At 33.2% G+C, this 19655-nt stretch overlaps 2 protein-coding genes across 2 annotated transcripts in view; one reads left to right on the forward strand and one right to left on the reverse strand.

Annotated features, from left to right (window-relative positions):
* The window catches only part of LOC123703519, a 173174-nt gene extending 161255 nt beyond the window's left edge, over positions 1-11919 (forward strand). The window contains exons 9-16 of the mRNA XM_045651559.1: positions 994-1134; positions 5286-5491; positions 7105-7289; positions 8126-8392; positions 8962-9169; positions 9617-9762; positions 10644-10766; positions 10953-11919. Coding sequence (XP_045507515.1) covers positions 994-1134; positions 5286-5491; positions 7105-7289; positions 8126-8392; positions 8962-9169; positions 9617-9762; positions 10644-10766; positions 10953-11672 — 1996 coding nt within the window. The 3' untranslated portion in view covers positions 11673-11919. The remainder of the gene's footprint in view (positions 1-993; positions 1135-5285; positions 5492-7104; positions 7290-8125; positions 8393-8961; positions 9170-9616; positions 9763-10643; positions 10767-10952) is intronic.
* A 4529-nt stretch (positions 11920-16448) lies between these two features.
* LOC123703518 (protein lethal(2)essential for life-like) lies at positions 16449-17134 on the reverse strand. The gene has a single exon (XM_045651558.1). The coding sequence runs from the start codon at positions 17058-17060 to the stop codon at positions 16515-16517; it is 546 nt and encodes a 181-aa protein (XP_045507514.1). The 5' UTR covers positions 17061-17134; the 3' UTR covers positions 16449-16514.
* Positions 17135-19655: the final 2521 nt, after the last annotated feature.

The raw sequence follows: 19655 nt of genomic DNA on the forward strand, positions 1-19655 counted from the left end.
AACAACTTCGGTACCAATTAAAACAAAACTTCTTACCTTCTGTTACTAAGAACAACTTATATTGGGATTCTGGGAAAGCTCGTGCAATTCTTAATTTGAGATCCATTAAACTAATGTATTTGTGCAAAGAAAACAATTTATATACCCTTAAAGCGAAGTACAATACTGAAAAAACTCTACTTTCATATTATATGTAGATTTATTTTTGTATGTTTCATATCAGTATCTGTACTTTTAAGGAGTAGCCTCCTAAGACCATAGTATTTAACTAATTCAGGGCATTAGGTTACATATACCTGTAATATTAATAAAACAGCCCCCGGAATCACAGACACAATAGAAAATCTATTGTGTCGTGGCCCGATCGAGCCGCTCGGGGCTCAATGGCCATATGCCAATAAAGATTTTTATTAAATATCATATATTGAGAAATACTTTTCGTTCTGTAATTTCTTGAACTAAAGTTTACGATTTCGAAAAGCTCAGCTCTTATAATTTATCGAACAAGTTTCATGAAGCTATTACATGAATAAATATTATAAATAATTCTAAATATATTATACAGTTTATATAGTAATAAAACTTATTATATTTCTTTGCAAGAACGAAAACTTGATACTTTCAGGAATACCATTATGCTAGCACCAAATTCTCGATACTCATAAATAATGTCTTTTCTACAAATCACGATAATGTTCGGTAATAAAAATATCCATTATTAAATAATACCGTATTATAATAGTCAGATAAGGTAATGTAATTCAATATTCCTTTGGCGTTAAATTCACAGTTCACTTTGTAGATTATTTGTTTGTACATCTTAATGGACATCTTATCTTACTATCCTATACTACTGCGAAAGTTTGTGGGAACGGATTTGGATAAACTTTACATTAATATACGTTAAATCAGTAACACATAACATATAGAAACAGCTTTTGGTCCGCGACATCACACAACTAGTTACCAATAAATATTTCTTTCTTTATACAGGAAAACGGATAACAAAGAAGACTCGTGTATGAACGCACAAGAGAGACTCCACCCGTCGTGTGCTCAACGTCCTCCCGTCGGTTCACCGCTGCCAGCTTGTCATACTCTGGCGCATACCTGCCGAGAGGATCCGGAGTGCAGGTAAATATAACAATGTATAAAAAGAAAAGATGATTGACTGACCTATCAACGCGTAGCAAACAACCAGCAAACTACAGAACCGATCGGACGGAATTTTGTTTGCAGGTAGCCATTATTATGCAGGCATTTGATAAATTCTTCCCTCAAGGGGATAAAATAATTATCATTATTACCATAAAAATTTATTTTGACCACACTGGCGAAAACAAAATTGCTACAGCTAAAATAAAATTGAACAATATAAAACTATTGCTATTACTCAACTCCAATATGACACGACCGATTAAATAAACTCTTTAACTAATGGAAAGCTTCATCTGAATAGCATAATTGATATTAATATCTGCAAGTGTAGAACTTAACAGAAAAGCTTTTAATTCCGTTATATAACACGTAGCATTTCCACAGAACGAGTCGTTCTATAATCTATTCAATGCACAACGTAGCGTAACCAACTACAAGAAATATCAATACGCCTTAGAAACTTTTATACCGATACTATTCGTTCGAAAACTACGATTAAATAATTCCCCAGCCCGGCTAATTACCGTTTGTATGCCGGCAAAGCGTCCAATATTGGCACATTTCATTTGCTGGAAAACAGCGTGACAGCAATGCAATCACCACGGTAATAGGATATATTCAGAAAGCTATATCCAATAGACATGTTAACCCATTCGATTGATGCGAGAACGCCCCCAAATTGAATAGAAAGGACATGGAACGGCATCACTGTAGTGTTAGAACGTCACTGTGATATATCACAAGTTGTTACAAGTAACTGTTACTTCTTGGTAACGGAGTTTCTGATACGCGCTATTTTTACTTCTAAAATTAATTAAATTCTATTGAAGCCATACCTAAAACTTATTATATTTATACTTTTTTGTCAAGAATTCATCGTTGTGGTTCGATTTTGTATAATTTTCTAAGGAATAGGTGACTAATTTATATATAGGTAATTAAGGAATGCAGCGAAAATGGATCATCGCCCTGGTACACAGACTAATAATAATATACTGCCCTGGTAGCTTTAAAATGCAAATAGACATGACAGAAATAAACATGAATGTTTTACATAGTGCGTATAGACACGAATATAATTAAAGTTGAATACTAAACAACGACATGTTGCAATATATGGTTTTAGATATCCATTTTAAAATATACTACTATAATCTATACATATAATAAATCTGTAGAAGAGTCAATTCTGTACGTTGAAAATATTGAAAAAATAAATAGCAGGAGGTGTTACTGGATCGATACCAAACCCAAATATGTGATTAAGAAAATTTTTGTCTGTCTGTCTGTCTGTCTGTCTGTATGTGAAGGCATCACGTGAAAACTACCGGTTCGATTTCGATGAAACTTGGTATAATTATACCTTATTATCCTGGGCGTAAAATAGGATACTTTTTATCCTGGAAAAATACTTAGAAAAAAAAATTATCTTAATTTTTCAGTTTTATCCATAGACGTTGTTCTGTAGAACCGCGAACACACGTTGCGTATTATCATAGGCCTAGCCGTATTTGGGTACAATAGATATTTATAAGATGTCATTGTCAGAGTTACTCAAAATGGATAAACCATCCACGCGAAGACCGACATCCGCGCGGACGGAGTCGCGGGCGGAGGCTAGTAATAAATAAGTCTTCGTCTTTATGTTCCGTATTCACGCCATTCTGAAGAATATTGATGAATAGATAGAGCAAAAGAAAACTCGAAACCACTCGAAATATAAAATCTACACGAGTCCCGGAGAACATAATATTATAATACAAACCTAACTTCATTCGTTTCATGTTTAAGAATCTTTATTAAAAACGGATTTAAAAAAATGATGTTTAACAGGATTGTAGTATTTTTCACAGTGATATATTAACACCGAAACGTTATCCCATCCCTAACTCATCGATACAGCAAACTAAAAATAGTCAACTTTGCAGATGCTGAATTTGGGCAATTCGATATTGCATTAGGGTCGCTTTTCACAATTTGCTTATGAATAAATCTAATAGTCTTTTAGCAGATTACGAGAACCGTTTAGGAATTTTAATGGCTGGACTTTTATAAACGCGCTATACATTCACTTCTTTTTCGAATGAAAAAAATCGTCTCTTTTTAAATTAATGTTTCCAAGTAAATACGAACTTATTTAATTAACCACTTGGATCATAATTTAAAACAATTAACACGTGAAAATAAATCCATACACACATTTTAAAACAGTCTGTCTTTCGATTATGTACGAAATAAAGTGAACGTCGGGAATTACCGATCCAAATATTCCAGAGAAATGTTAAAAAGTACATATTTTTTCCTCTAAATTTAAACAGTACAATGATATTCGAATAATTGGCAAAGTTCGAATGATTAATAAATCAGTTATTGTAAGTATAGAGCTGCCTACACAGTACGTAGGTTGAGGAAATATTATTTCAAATGCCTACTCAATTTCTACACAGTTTAACATTTTGTTGTAAAATTTGTATGAATATAATTTGGTATGATAGCAAGCGTGGGCGAAGAATCAAATGTCAGTTGGTTTAGCTTGAATTTATTTGTCTTATTATTCCCTATGTAAAACATTTTAATGAACATGATATTGCAGTAGTTATTTTTTATTCAAAAAACAACCTTTGAACAATAAATTAACTTTTTATTAGAATGAAATTTATGTATGAGCACTTAATTCTAAGTTATATATTTTTCGAAATATACCTAATTAAACTTTCGTTGCAGACCTTTGAACACAAAATTTATACATAATAATATGTTTTACATATTTAGCCTAACCTAACGTCCTAACCTAACCGGAAAAATATCCAACCACACTTTCTTATAACGATATGAAGTCTGTTCACAAACTACATAAAAGGGCTTAAATTCTTTGCGATGAGATTGCAAAAGTTCTCAAACAAAAAACTACAGTCTTTAAATAAACAAAAGTTGTAAACATAAGTAGAAAAGACGTGAAAAGCCTGTTCAGACTTAAGTGAGGATAAAAGGTTGGCGATAAGGCATTATTTCGACATTTGTCTGGATTTACTCAGCTACACCCAAATTGCCAATTCATAACTAAGAGATCTTAGGGGAATCGCTTGAAACTCCCTTTAATACTGAGGTCTATAAATCCATATAGATATTCCTTTAAAACTTAAGAACTAGTTTAAACGAAACGATGATATTGTTTTAGAAATATTAGTGTTTTATAGGTATGCTTACGCTTAGTGGTTAAGTTCGATTGGCTTGGAGATTTTGTTATAATGTTTAATGTTCTTCTACCATAACATAACTTGTTTTCTATGTACTTAATTTGTTTGTTACTATAATGATAAACACAATTTTGTAAATACGGTCATATACAAACCTTTCATAATAACTATATTTGAGACCTTCGTGCTTATTCCATATTATATTTATAAACGTTAACATGAAAATTCTGAGCACCTGAAATACCAAAAACAAGAAAAAGGTCAAGCCCGCTTTACGGATACACTTTCTTTTATTATTTTCTTCTAAAATTCGTGTTTCTAATTCAAATACACGTTGCATAATTTTGGTTTCAATTGTACTTATTTATTATTTCAGATTTGATCTTTTTGATTAATTTAATTTTGATTGTTGATTTCATGAAACATGCTTCGTAATGAACATGAATCCGAAAATGAAGGACAAATTATTATGTTCAATATACAATCTGTGTCATTTATAAAAAATAAAATTCGTGTTTGAAATTTCATTTGATAATGCTCTCTGTTTAAATGGAAACAATAGGTGTATTTTCATCAAACAATCACGATTTTTAAAATGTAGATTTTACTCTATGAAGGTCTTAAAAGTTAAAGAAAAAATTTTAAGTGTTTGAAAGTCATAGAAAAAAAATTTAAGTGTAATATGGTTCCTTGATACAGTGCTGACTGTATTTTGAGAAGTGAGAACGAAATCTATGAAATAGGCTATATTTTTTCCAGCCAAATATAATAATTATATAATTTACGAATGTATTTTTATGCTTATGTTGCATCATTTGAACTAGTCTGATTGACTAATTGCCAGACTATAATATAATCTGTAGAAAATTTCGAGTTTGTAGAAAGTTCTAGAAGTAGAAATCTGATTTAACCAAAAATTCCCATCACCAGAATCCGCCTAGAGAACTACGAGCAATGGTGCGCGGTGGACGCAGTGACGCAAGGCTGCGCGGGCTCGCCGGCTGCATGCCGTGCGGCTGTGGTGGCCGTGCTGGGGACGCAGCTACGGGCTGCGTGTGCGTGCAGGGGAACGGACTTTGCGCAACTGTATGACTGTCTTGGCTGGCAGAGGCTGTTGTGGCTGAATCCTTGTGTTGGTGAGTTGTTAGGCCTTTTTGTAGGGAAAAGGTGTTGTAGCAGACGATTCATATTTATATTACACTAGCGGTCCGCCCCGGCTTCTCCCGTGGTACATATTCACGTTTTCTCTACATAAGAATCATCCTCGAACTTCAAGGAATATTATAAGAAAAGAATTAACGAAATCGGTTAAGCCGTTCTCAAGTTATGCGCTTACCAACACACTTTGGGACAATGACCTATTATACTAGTAGACGCGGCATACGCCAACATCATTGCACTAAAAAACAGCGTAATTAATACATACCTACTTACTAATAGTAGGGGAGCCCAGGATGCTAAATGTGGATTTACTCGAGCGTCACGGGAACCTATTAGAATTGGTAGATTAGACCATAGCGAGAAAAAAAGGTCCTATAATGTTTTCACTTTTAGCGGTGGGGAAGGGTTTTTTGATTTTTTTTTAATTTAAAAAAGAAAAAAATTGGCTTGGAAATACTCAAGCGCGTTAGATATTGATATTTTGCATGCTCCAGGACGTCACTGAAAAATAGTATACGTTAATCTGACGATTTAAGTGGCGATTTAATCGCTATGAAGAAAGGGTAAAAAATTAAAGTAATATTATTCGAGCGCGTCAGATTAATATATGGGGGGGTTAATTACAATATAAGAAGTCCCCATTTCGCTAATCTGACGATTCGAGCTCAACCTTAGGGAATTATGGATTATTCAAATTTTCCAGCGGGGCCCCTGAGCGCACCCACCAACCATAACTGCTCATATTGACTAGAGGTACTAATGAATAGCTAAGGTACCGTCCCTTATAGTAATCTGACGCGCTCGAGTAAATCCCAAAATCCCCTCTTGGGCTCCCCTACTATAACGCATTATCACCAATACAGTTGTTCTCTCTTTCACTCTCACGCACGAGACATAATACATGTCTCACTCATGTACTTCGTAATAACAACTGCCGATTAAAATACAAAAAGAACGTCCAGCCACGACGCTGAATGGTGCGTGACTAAGTGAAACTCGGGCACTTACCTGATTTTTTTCTTGCCAAAATAGAGAGCGGGTAACGTATCTAGCTCTTTTATATATCATAGCTTTGGGATTAATTTTTATATTATAGATAATGTAAAATTTGTTATGATAAGTGGAAGAGTAGTAAGCTGTTTAGTAAAAGTATAATTTGATGGATATTCATAGGATACAGTAGCAGGAATACTGGTATTGTAAAGGCGAGGATATATCTTATAGATGGAGCTATAAGATATATCCTCGAGTACCCTAAAGCAATCGTAAATCCAATTACCTACTACCGATGATTACGTGCTAATAAGCCAACAAAATCATACCGTAACTATATACATTTTTAAATATAAATTTATACCGTAACTACTTTAATTTCAAGCAATCAATATTATAAGATTCAAGGACGAGCAAATAGTTTGTTAATTTCCTCAATTTAAGTGGTATCATAATATTATTAAGTAACCATAAATAAAACGAATTACATAACTTCTTTTCTACGCGAATCATTTGGATGACATAAGTTGTAATATAATCATTGATTTCATTCTAATATGAGATGTTTATATCACAATATCATTAAAATTTCCAGTGGAATCCCAAAGCGACTACCACGTGAAGACCTACGGGCCGCTGCTGACCACCACTCCCTTCGACAACGGCATTCGTTACATCACCGTGGCGCCCGAACCCGCGACCCATCACCGCACTACCACCCACCATAGACACACCACACAGCATGTAACACTGGACTTGCCGAAGGCGGAGGTTCGACAGGTGAGACACTATACTAAAAAAAAATACGTGTGGCACTCGGGGACTGCCGCGGTAAAGCTATTGCATAGCATGCCTTCAAGCCACACCTCCGTCACTTCCGTGCCTGTCGGAGTGGGGAGCGTGAGGTTTTTCGTTACGCAATTTCTGGATTCGGTCCCCGCGCTCAAGGCCCGCGATAGAAGCTATGCAATAGCTTAAAATATTCTAGGTAAGTCAGGTAAGATAAGCGAAAATATACCATTAAAGTAGGCAGTCTTGAAACTTCCATTTAATGATAGAAGATATCATTGGAAATTATTAGAATTGTGGTCTGAATGGAAAAATGGGAGGTTCGGAGACCATAAATATTTATTGCTGAGTAATTATTAGATTAATTATCACATTTATCTGCGTTATCCGAATATCCTGGTAAAAACATAAATTTAATATTTATTAATAAGTCAAGGTAATATTTTGTTTTATAAATATTACTGGAATGAAAGTATATATTGCGTGTGTACAGTCACGTCTTATTAAATTTATCACCAATAATTAAAAATTTACAATATGAATTTAACCAGGATTGTTCTAAATACCCAGAAAAGACAGGACCTTTTTTACTTCGTGCATCACCGCGCTGGCTTGATAATTAAACAAAAGGGGACGAAATTGATTGATTAAATTGAGACAAAAGAGCGACGAAGACAAAGAACGGAACCTCTTGACTAAAAACAAAAGGCGATACGCGTCTTCACTGACTTGACAGCTTAAAAACCCAACCCATATTCAGGATATATACGAATATAGATTGAGTTTTAAGCCATTAAAACCATTTCATTGATAATTTTATTTTCCAGGAAACTCGCGAAGAGCTAAGTCCCATAACCACTATGTCGGAACAAACAGTAGGTCCCAATGAAATTGCCCAAATCTCTGAGCCAGTGATAGTCACGACCACGGAGACGACGTCCACGTCCACGAGCACTACAACGACGACCACGACCACGACAACGACCACGACCACGCCGAAACCAACCACGTTGGAGCCAGCGAAGTACTGCGTTGTGAAGAAACCGGAGAGTGATGATAAGGAACAGATTATCAGGATGGGAGAAACTAGACGGGTAAGTTTTTTCAAATAATAAATTTTAACAAGCACGTGATTACCTGTAAATTTGCATTTTGTGAATTATATTTTTGAAGGAAAAGTAAAAATTGTATCTAAGTACATATTCTCTAGCGTCTATGGCATGGGTAACTTATTTCTAAATAAATTAATAAATAAATAAAATTATATACTTTGCTATCAATGATTACAGAACTACAAATTTTCACTCAATTTCGTTCATTAAATAAATATACACATTCCATTAAGTTGTTTTTGGTGACATATCACATACCTAAAACATTTGACTTTGTAGACATTATTTTGTGTTAATCAGTTACTATATAATTAAAGGTTTAGTTCAGAATCTAATTTTTCCTTACCTCCAGAATGGAAACTTAAATCAGTTACTATAGAATTAAAGGTCTAGTTCAGAATCTCATTGTTCCATACCTTCAGAATGGAAAACCATTGTTTTTAATAAAGAAAGATTTTGCGGTGCACCTTCTAACATTGGTGTTCCACAGGGATCAGTTCTAGGTCCATTCTTATTTCTGCTATATATCAATGTATTGGTCGTTTCCCTAGCTGTACCGCTCAGCGGAGCTAGCTGAGTGCACGGACCTGTGCGTGTGCGAGGCGTCGCTGCAGGTGTCGTGCAAAGTGGCGTGCGTGCCGCGCGCGCCGTGCTCCAGCCGCCTCGCGCACTACTCGCACGCCGCGCCCGCCTACCAGGCGTACCGCGGCCGCTGCTACTGCTACTCTGGATCATTCATCTGCATGCGGCCTAACCCGGGTGAGTGCAGTAGTCTAATAAAAACATTCGCAATATATAGGACGCACAGATACATTGACAAGTTTTCTGTGTTAATAGGTATATTTAAAAACAGTAGTTATAAAAACGACTTTAGACTTTGTTTTCATATTGTAGAAGTTTCAATATAATTGCTGTCTTCATATTCTTTAAGTATTAAAAAGCAAATAACATGAAACAAAAACAGAGGCAATATAAACGATTTAGGAATGAATAAAAATTCTTAAAATATTGGAACCATCAAAATAGCGTCGAGAATATTTTCTTATATATAGATGATGTGGCCATATCGTAGATTTGCTCACTTAATGCTCGAACAAGTCTACGATATGACTACGACATAGACATACTTTCATAATGTCAACCAGTTTTTGGAATAGGTTGGTATGTAGCTAGAGCTACTTCCAATAAGTCCTTACACACTTCCAGGCGAGTACCGTCTGCCGGAGGGCGTGTACCTGCTGCTGGGGTTCAGCGCGGTGGACGAGTCGCTGCTGCGGCCGCACACCGGGCTCGGCGCGGAGGACGCCGTGCGCCTGCTGCAGCAGTACATGCACCATGTTACACGCGATCAGGTATTGGATATAGTATTTTCTAGTGTTTGATTTTACGCGAGTAATATACATTTAGAAATTAGACTAGTAGGAGTCTCCCCGTGACCACGCTCGCTGTAAAGTGTTCGAAACGTCGGGAAAATAATATAATGAAGAAATCGCGTTTAAAATCCGTTAAAAAGTCTTTCATTTCTACAGGTATTGGATAGTTTAGTTTAGAAGCAATTTAGATGACTTAAATAATTTTGTATAGTAGGAATGATGGGAAATTTTATATTGTTCATAGTAAGATGACTTTAATTGCATTCGTAATATTAGAAATATTTATAACGTGTATATCAGAAAACGTTACGTTTCTGAATTGTTAGAAATTTTAAAGATGTAATAATAACAAATTTAAAAAAATTGCGTGAATGGATAATATGATGATGGACTAAGAAGTACTTTTGATCCCGATTGAGTGCACAGATCTGGCAATGTATAAACAGAGCAACGAGCTATTTCATGAACCAAAAGATTGGAAATCCATACTAATATTATAAATTCGAAAGTAACTCTGTCTGTCTGTCTTTCTGTTACTCAATCACGCATAAACTACTGAACCAATTTTCATGAAATTTGGTATGGAGATATTTTGATACCCGAGAAAGGACATAGGCTACTTTTTATCCCGGGAAAATGACGCTATTCCGGAAATCCCACGGGAACGGGAACTATGCGGATTTTTCTTTGACTGCGCGGGCGAAGCCGCGGGTGGAAACCTAGTAACATATAAATCACACATACCTCTCAATAGGGCCCGATATTTCGTCTTAAATTTGTTTAATTTACAAATAACGTTTTCGAGAACTATGTTCATTTCTTTCGTCAATTTAATAACCCTGCTTCATATCAATTTTCAGACAAACTGCACTTTAACTCTGTTCAATATCAGCAACGAAAATGTCATCATATCAGCCAGCATCCCTCCCAAAGAGCAAGAAATACTTAAAGAAGCTGGGGACGATCTCTTGGACAAGGAAAAGGTTAGTAAACTGAACTTGCATTTTATTTGTCAGTCTATTAATATTTATGATGGTCATGATGGAATTGGTATTTCAATTCAATTCCCTTTTTAAAATTTCTACATTCTACAAAGTACGTAAATTTGCTAGCATTAAAAGTAATCAAAATTGGCACTGATCTTAAAAATATTTTTTCAATATTTTCAGGAGGCATGCATCGATGTACTGAAGATCGTGAAATCGCGTATCAACTCCCAACACGAGGACATCTCCTCGCACTTGCTCCTCTCCATCTTCAAGATCGCTGAAGTGGATGTCGTTTACCCCACACCCCCCAGCTCCAACGTCTCTCACATCACCCCTAATAAAATATTATATATCTTTATTATCTTCATCACCATCATCTATCATTTTAATTTTACCTTCACTAACTTTCTCAAAAATATCGTCAATTGTTTCTCGAATTTACACGACTCTAGGATTAGTAAATCGGAACGAAACTCTTCACAAGTCGTTCCTTTCTCAAAGAGTTATATTATAAAAGATTTTTTATCTATTTTGAAATGTTACGATGAATTTATTGATATTAGTGACGTAGTCGTTGTGAATTATGGAGATATCTCGCACGATGCACTCGCTTTAGATAAAGCACGAACACATATCACAAATTATATAGACGTAAGAGATATAGATGTATATAACGTTAAGGAAACGAAACATATCGTAAAAGCTGTGAGTATTACAATATATACTTTTAATGAACTCGTTGCTGATGCAATTATACCTAAATATTTTTCTAGAGATTATATTGGATGTACTATTGTTTCGGAGATGCTTTTCGGTGAGTTCTTTTTTGAAAAAATCGCGTCCTTTTCTTATGGGATTGTGAAATCCGTTAGCTTAGGACTAACTCTAGTAGTAGTATGAAGACTGAGATGAACTAAACATATCATTAGTTAAGTGTATTTCGTTTATTTTCGACTTAGAACTGGTGCTTGTAGGAGGATCTTAAGGCTGGGTTTTGTAAATAAATATACTACGCCTTTTACACTATTAGAATTCTGTTCCAGCTCTGATAGTGCTAGATGATTTTTGATACAAACGAGTGCAGTTTAATAATATTAGCATATTTCAAACATTCATTTTATAAAACCTCATTAATATCTTTAACCCATTGAGCCTCAAGCGGCCTGATCGGTCCACGACACAATAGATTTTCTATTGTGTCTGTGATTCCGGGCCCTGAGTTATTAAAGTTGTTGCTCAACAATTTAGACAAACTATTTAAAACTAAAGTCGTAACGTAAACAGAAATATCGAATACATAGAGACAAAAAATTTAATATCATGTATGTTACATGTATAAATCGATTCTTAAACGTGATTACTTATATCTCGAAGCTCTGAGCTCGAAATTATAAATCAACGGATGAAAATGGAAATAACTACTACAACAGTATCGTGAAATTATTGGGAAATATGTATAATTAATTCAAACCTACAAAACGATACAACGAAACCCCTAAATGAATACTTCCAAAGTTCAGAAATTGGCAACCTATCAGAAGAATATAATACCTTTGGCACTCGTTTGTATAAAATTTTGTCGATCTCGTTAGATAGGGGTAGAACGTGTTATAGTGTTACATGCGCCTTTCTGTTAGGGTAGGGGTTATCGGTGTATGCACAATAGACGCGCACTCTGCAACTTTCAAACCTCGCCGTTACTTCTCAAGCACCGAAACTATCTATAAAACTTATCAAATACTAGAATATCAAATGTGATTCTTATAATATATAAAATAATGATTAAATTCTGGTTACAACAACTGAAAATGCGCACTAGGTGGTCAAAACGTTAGCTAACATGGAAGTTTTGGAAGTAGGAAATTTTAAAAGTTAGATGTCAATGTAAAAACGTCGCAAGAAATGTTTGCTAAGAACATATTGGAAGGGTTAAATTTTTCTTCATGGAGACTTTTTTTGTCTTGTTTTGTTTTATGACTTCTAGTAATTACAAGCTTGTAAAAATATGATTAGTTTGAAAATCGCCTTCTTTATCTTAAGAAAAGAAAGTTGCCGAGTTGCGCACTAGAATAAAATAGATATCACTTAGATAAATGTACTTCGGGGCATTGTAAAATGTAAAATGGTAAAGAAGGAAGCTTTAATTTGAAATAGACATAGATTCTTGTGTTCTGGAGAGTTTTAACGGACGGTTTGGTAGACAAATGTGAATCTATTCTATGTGATGTACCATTAAGGAAATCGCTTGAACTGTCTGCGTTATTCTTTCTTGCGTAGTTGGGGTCTTGAATATTCTGCTCTTTTGTTATTGTGTTACCGTTCTTGAAATGTTACCGCCCGTTCTTTTCTATGGAAAACTTGCAGATCAATTTATTTTATTTATTTGGCAAGTAAAGGGTGTGTAAATTGCTTAGTATGAGTGTTATAAATATTATTATTACCAGATTTATAACTAATGCAATGTAAAATTATGTTTTGAGAATGTCTTGAAAATTCTAACATCTTAACGCTTTGTCTTTTTCAAGCACAAATGTTATGTAAGTATACATCATACCTACTTATGGTTAGATACTGTTATTTATAGTTTATTATATACTTTTGTTTTGTTTCATAAATTTTAAGAAATGATCTAAGTATGTATTTCTCTTGTATTTTCTTTATTGTTGTAAATGGTGTAGCACATCTAAAACAAACATTACAAATGCTGTTAAAACATTAATATTGATAAGTCGAAGTTCTGTTACATAGATAACATTTATACAAACTGACAATCTTTACAAAGAACTACAGGTACAGCTACGCCACTGATAATTTTATATAAAAAAAGTATTTCGTATTATTTATAATATTTATATACCTACAATAAAACACATTTTGTAACATATACATCAAGGGTACATATTGGAGAATGAAATTATAAATTAACCGCTAAAACGGCGGGATCGAAACATATCAACAAAGCTCAATTTTATAGTTATTATTATAGCATAGTTAATGAAACTGAGGCATATCATGTAGTTTAGATTATAGGTAAATTAGATATAAATATATAAGTAAAGTATTTAAATGTGAAAATTATTTTCCGCTTTTTCATAAGCGACCGCGAGATTTGACCACTTTAATTTAAAAGTAAAAAAATTTGCCAATTTTCATGATTTTTACGTTTTTTTATTGTATTGAAGGATTTTTAGTTGTTGTGTTTTAGTCTGAAACAAGAAAATTTTATTTTATTTTAATATATTATTGAATTATCTAAACACAACGGCATTTAAAATTGTAAGTAAATAGAGTTATTGTTATGCACTTTATTTATTATTACTAAATTTTATTTATTTATTTATTTTGGTAGGTAATCCAACAGCTTTACATTTTATAAGATATTACTATTTTGTTGATTAATTGAACAAATTGCCAATAAGGATTACAACATATTATTCTTACATGGATGAATATACTATATGTTTTATTAACACTGGTCTTACCTCGCGGAAACTAACAAAATATTTTTTAAAATAAGCATAATTGAAATATTGATAAATTTGTTTGTATTTAAATGGTTATGGCTATTATAATTTATTATATTAATGTTGTAATAAATATAATTGACGCACGCATCATGCCTTCCATGTAAAGAATATACAAATAGCAATATTTTACAAACTCTTAAATATTTCCTAAAATATTAATTTTCATGAGATAATTATTTACACAGGCACTGCACCGTCGCATATAAAATAAGATTTAAAAGTATGAAAATGATTTATATAAATACATAAATAATTAAATACACATTAAATTTAATATAATCGATTTAACACAGTTTGTTAATTTAATTTTAAGTTTCGATTTTTACGAGAAAATTTTGATTCCTTTGTAGATAAATGTTGTTGTTGTAATCATGGATCATTATTATTGTTATATATTTTAAAATACAATAAATTAAACATTTTTATTCAAAGCAAAAATCACACAAATATACCTATGCCGCGAAATATAGTCACGATTAGCAATTTTGATAGTTGACATAAAATTTCTTACTTGATTTTCTATAACCAAGTTAATACTTACGGGGCTTTTATGCTACGAACAAAATTTTATTCGTAGGTTATTTCATCACCACTATGTTAAGACAGAATTGAGATGTAACTCGCAAAAATATTTAAAATTAAAAAATATATACTTTAATTAAAAATCGCATACACAAACAGTTGTTTACAATTGCAGTGAATACCTATTAAAACTATTGTATTATTGAAAAATTCATGATAAGTTCATTGTTTACAACTACAGTGAAGATTAATTAATCTAAAGTGCATAAAATCAAATCCATTGAAATTTAAATTCAAATAATGTTCACAATTCATGTTGTATATAATGCAAAGAACAATATTGCACGTCCCGTGCAGTGATTTAAAAAATATACTCTATCAAATATTGTCAATTATATTATGACAGAATAAATACGTACAAACGCACTACCTACATAACAAAAAAATATTTGACCATTTCGCCTATAAAAACAACATTATAATTCATTAAATAGGTAGTATAGGGCTTCTCATCAGGTATTCATTATTTTAATCGTATGAATTAATAATAATGTATGATACAATTTCCTTTTGAATTATACAATATATAACCTTTCTTTTATGATATTCGATTGGCATATAAATTCGTCTATTGTGTATTAAAGGAGTTAACTTTTATTTATACTTATAATACTTTTTTAATGGAATGAAGATGTCTTTGGCCCAATTTGTTTCTTAATCTTTAAACTTGTTGTGTGTTAGACATAAATGTTAACTGCGACTAGTAGTTCAATGTATAGTTCAATATATTTTTAATGTATTGTAGACAATTTAATATCGGTTTGGGATAGTAAACTCTTCCTTTAACATCCCTTTTAATTTTGTAATAAAAAAATACGTACGTCAATGTCATTTGTCAAATCATTTGGCGGGAATCTTATTTTTTTTTTAAATGGTCAAGAATGGTCACTTTTATAATGATTTATTTTGTACATATTTGAACTCTATATTTTATTCCAAACCGATATTATTAATTCATTGTGGATACAGAGCACTGTAGTGATATGCGTAACTGAGCTTCTAATAAATAAATTGTTTTTTATGTACACTATTACATATATTATTTACCCACTCAGCCCCATGGGGATTCTGTCGTTTTGTTGTAGCTAAATAAAGTGATTCGTATATGAGCGTGTTTTATTTACTTACCCTTCTCTGAAATCTGCATTTTGTAATATTGTACGATATAAGTGGACTGTTTATTTCATTTGCCGTTATCCAGTTTGAATTTACATACATATAGGTACATTTTTAGTCTTATTATTAACTAAATGCACATATTTAGGTCCTTTTATTAACCCAACCAGCCTATATATATAAAAATCATAACAATATATCATTTCAAACGAAGTATTAAGAATTGTTAGGTATGTTTACATTTATCGTTGTCATTAATTATTATTATAGACACATCATATCAATAAAACAATTATTGAATTTAAGATTACTTGACTCTTGAATGTAGATAGGTAGATAGGAAGAAAAAAAAAACAAATAAAGCTTCTAGAAAATACCATACCTAGGTATACCATTTTCAGTTTTTTTAAAGCCAATTCAGGAGCAAAGGGCTTTTAAATGAAACCATACATTAGGAACTTAAAATTGTATTTAATTCAGTCTTAAACAATACTTAAACGAACCTTATAAACTAAATTCACTGTGGTTTTTCATTGGTGCCTTCGCTTTGGTCTTTTATTTCCTTCCGTACCGGTCCAGTTTGGGCTATTGGTACTTTCCTCTCTCCTTTAATGGCTTCTGGAACATTCCTTGGAGCTGTGATCGTTAACACGCCGTCTGAAGACAACCTCGATTCCACGGTCTCGGGCTGCGTGCCTTCAGGTAACGCGTACCTCCTCACGAATTGACGAGAAATGAAACCATGCTCATCCTTCTTCTCCTCATGTTTTCCTTCAATTATGATGTAGCCATCAGCAGTTTTGACAGAGATTTCTTCTGGCGCGAAGTGCTGCACGTCCAGGTTAATTTGGAACTTGTCCGAGTCCGCTTTGATGGTCGAACCGACGTCTCTCGCAGCGGCTGCCAGGTGACGCCATGGGCGGTAATATTCTCTGCTGATGAGCGGTCCAGCAGCAACAGATAGAAGGTCGTTAGGAGTCAAGCCCAAGCCGAAGTGCTGGTCCATCAACCGACGAGGACGGTTATAACCCCAGTCGTCGAAAAGGTATGGTAGAAGAGACATTTTGAATGTCGCAAATCGCTGTGATCGCACTGAACAATTAGCAGTTCGAAATTCAAACTTAAACTGAACAGTTGCCGCTCAATTGCCAATATTTATATGGAAAAGCGACATCTAGCGTCGAGTAGAAGATTCTAGTATGATTCAACATTTGTACATATCAGAGATTGTACACCTTTTCTACATTTTTCTTACACTTTTTATTCATAGTGTTGAAATTCGAATTCAAACATTTTCTAAACTTATTTACGATTTTGATTAATTATCTAATGAATTTATTTATTGCTTAAATGTATAGCACTTTAACTAAAGACCAATATGTAACTTTCCACTGAAATAGTCGAATCTAAAAAACGATGAAAATTAAATTCTTAACGCATATTCCTGTAATATTTTACATTATATAGGAATAGATTATTATAGCTAAAAGGATAACGATTTTATAGCAAATAAAATAGTGGGCTTATATTTATCCTTATTTTATAGCTGGTTTGAAGAAATATAATCTATTGCACAAAATCATAACACTGAGACATTATTCTATTTAATATTAGAGAAATTATTATATTAATATAAAAAAAATATTAAAAACGTATAAATGATGTACCTAAACGAAATGCTCATTTTTCTCCAGCAACTCTAGGAAACAAAATTTCTTATTTAGTTAAGTATAAAATAACACTCACTTTTGCTATTACGAATAATATTATATTTCGTTTATTAACCGACTTCAAAAAAAGGAGGAGGTTATCAATTCGGCCGGTATGTTTTTTTTTATGTATGTACACCGATTACTCCAAGGTTTCTGAACCGATTTACATGATTCTTTTTTTTGTTCGATGCGGGATGGTGTCGAATTGGTCCCATAAAAATTTTATTCGGATAGACCCAGTAGTTTTTATTTTATGAGCGTTTTTGTCTGTAGGTATTTGTAAATGTTGCAAGTGCAAGTTTGAAGTCGGTTGTTTTTAACGCAGTTATCACTTGTCTATGTTATTAAACTTTTTCTCTCAACTTGAATTCAACTACATATTTCAAAAAAATATTTTACAATTTCAGACCGAGTGTTGCGCAGCCCTGCGTCTATTCAAGGATACGTCACTGACCGAAAGTCTGGAACGCTGTAGATGTGTCTGGGTCGAACGATTTTATCGCGATCCTTCGAGTACTTTCTAGATTCTACATTGTAATATTGTTGAGAAAGGTCAGCGTTAACGCCATTGTAATCTAATGTAAACATTTTAATAGGGATTTACGCACGTACCTTTTTATTTTCAAGTATTTTGTTTGTGAAATGCTATCGCACGTTTTTAGATAATCGGAATACATTTTTCTAGAAAGGCAACGAAAGTGACAGCTAATTTTAAAAAAATACCTGCTATTGTTATTTTTATTATTAAATGTATAATTTATTTATATTTTAATAATTTTAAAATAAACTACAATTGATGACAATATGCGTTATTTTTTATTTGATTTTTATTAGTATCTGTGGTATAACCTTGTGACCTATCATAATGAGATACTGATTAGTTAAGAAGTAATAGTAGGTATCTAGTAGAGATGCGCCGAATAGTGGTTTCACCGAATAACCGAATACCGAATACTATTCGGTTAAAACCTTACCGAACCGAATATTCGGCCGAATTATTCGGTTCAATGTTTTGATGTGTTTTGATGCGTAAACGGATTCTAACGGGTCGCAAGTAGCTGCTGGCTCGGTGGCGAGCGAGCCTTACCTCACCGTCTGCCACTCGCGTATATCGCCCGCGCACTCCGTGCCGTCTCAGTTGTGTTGAAACATCGCACGAATACGTTACAAATTAAAACAAAAAATATTAAAATTTTTATATTGTTTAAAAGTTTTATATTTTTACTTTAAGTTAGTGTTTGCAACATGAGCGGACGTAAAAGATCGCGAGCTTGGGACTTTTTTGATGAAATGCAAGATGACAAAACAAAAGTTAAGTGTAATTTGTGTGATTATGTTATTTTTCGTGTGTCATATTCTATTGGGACTAAAAGCATTACTTCAGACTTCAGGATTTAAAGTATAATAAATATTAAATACTAACTAAGTGCTAATAATAAACATGATTAAATTATGTTGATGTAAATTTACAAAATAAACGTTGATTTGAAATGTAATGATTGTTTTATTTTATACTAGCTTTCCGCCGGCGGCTCCGCCCGCGGTTTCAAAGAAAAACTCGCATAGTTCCCGTTCTCGTGGAATTTCCGGGATAAAACCTATCCTATATTACTCGTGGATAATGTAGCTTTCGAATGGTAAAAGAATTTTTTAAATCGGTCCAGTAGTTTATTATATTATACAATCAAACAAACAAAGTTTTCCTCTTTATAATATTAGTGTAGATACCTTAGGTTCAACACATTCTTCATAGGATTTCTTTGACTTGTGCAGTTTAGTATGACATAAATCATTCATAATATGAAGTTATTTATTTAGTTCTATAGCCAAGAAAGTAGAAACACTCATACCGAATATATTCGGCACCTAAACCGAATAATTCGGCCGAATACGAATAGTGAAAAAGTTGCCGAATATGCCGAATACCGAATATGTATTCGGTATTC

The sequence above is a fragment of the Colias croceus genome, chromosome 26 (genome assembly GCF_905220415.1).
Source record: "Colias croceus chromosome 26, ilColCroc2.1".
In the NCBI taxonomy this organism is placed as follows: Eukaryota; Metazoa; Arthropoda; class Insecta; order Lepidoptera; family Pieridae; genus Colias; species Colias croceus.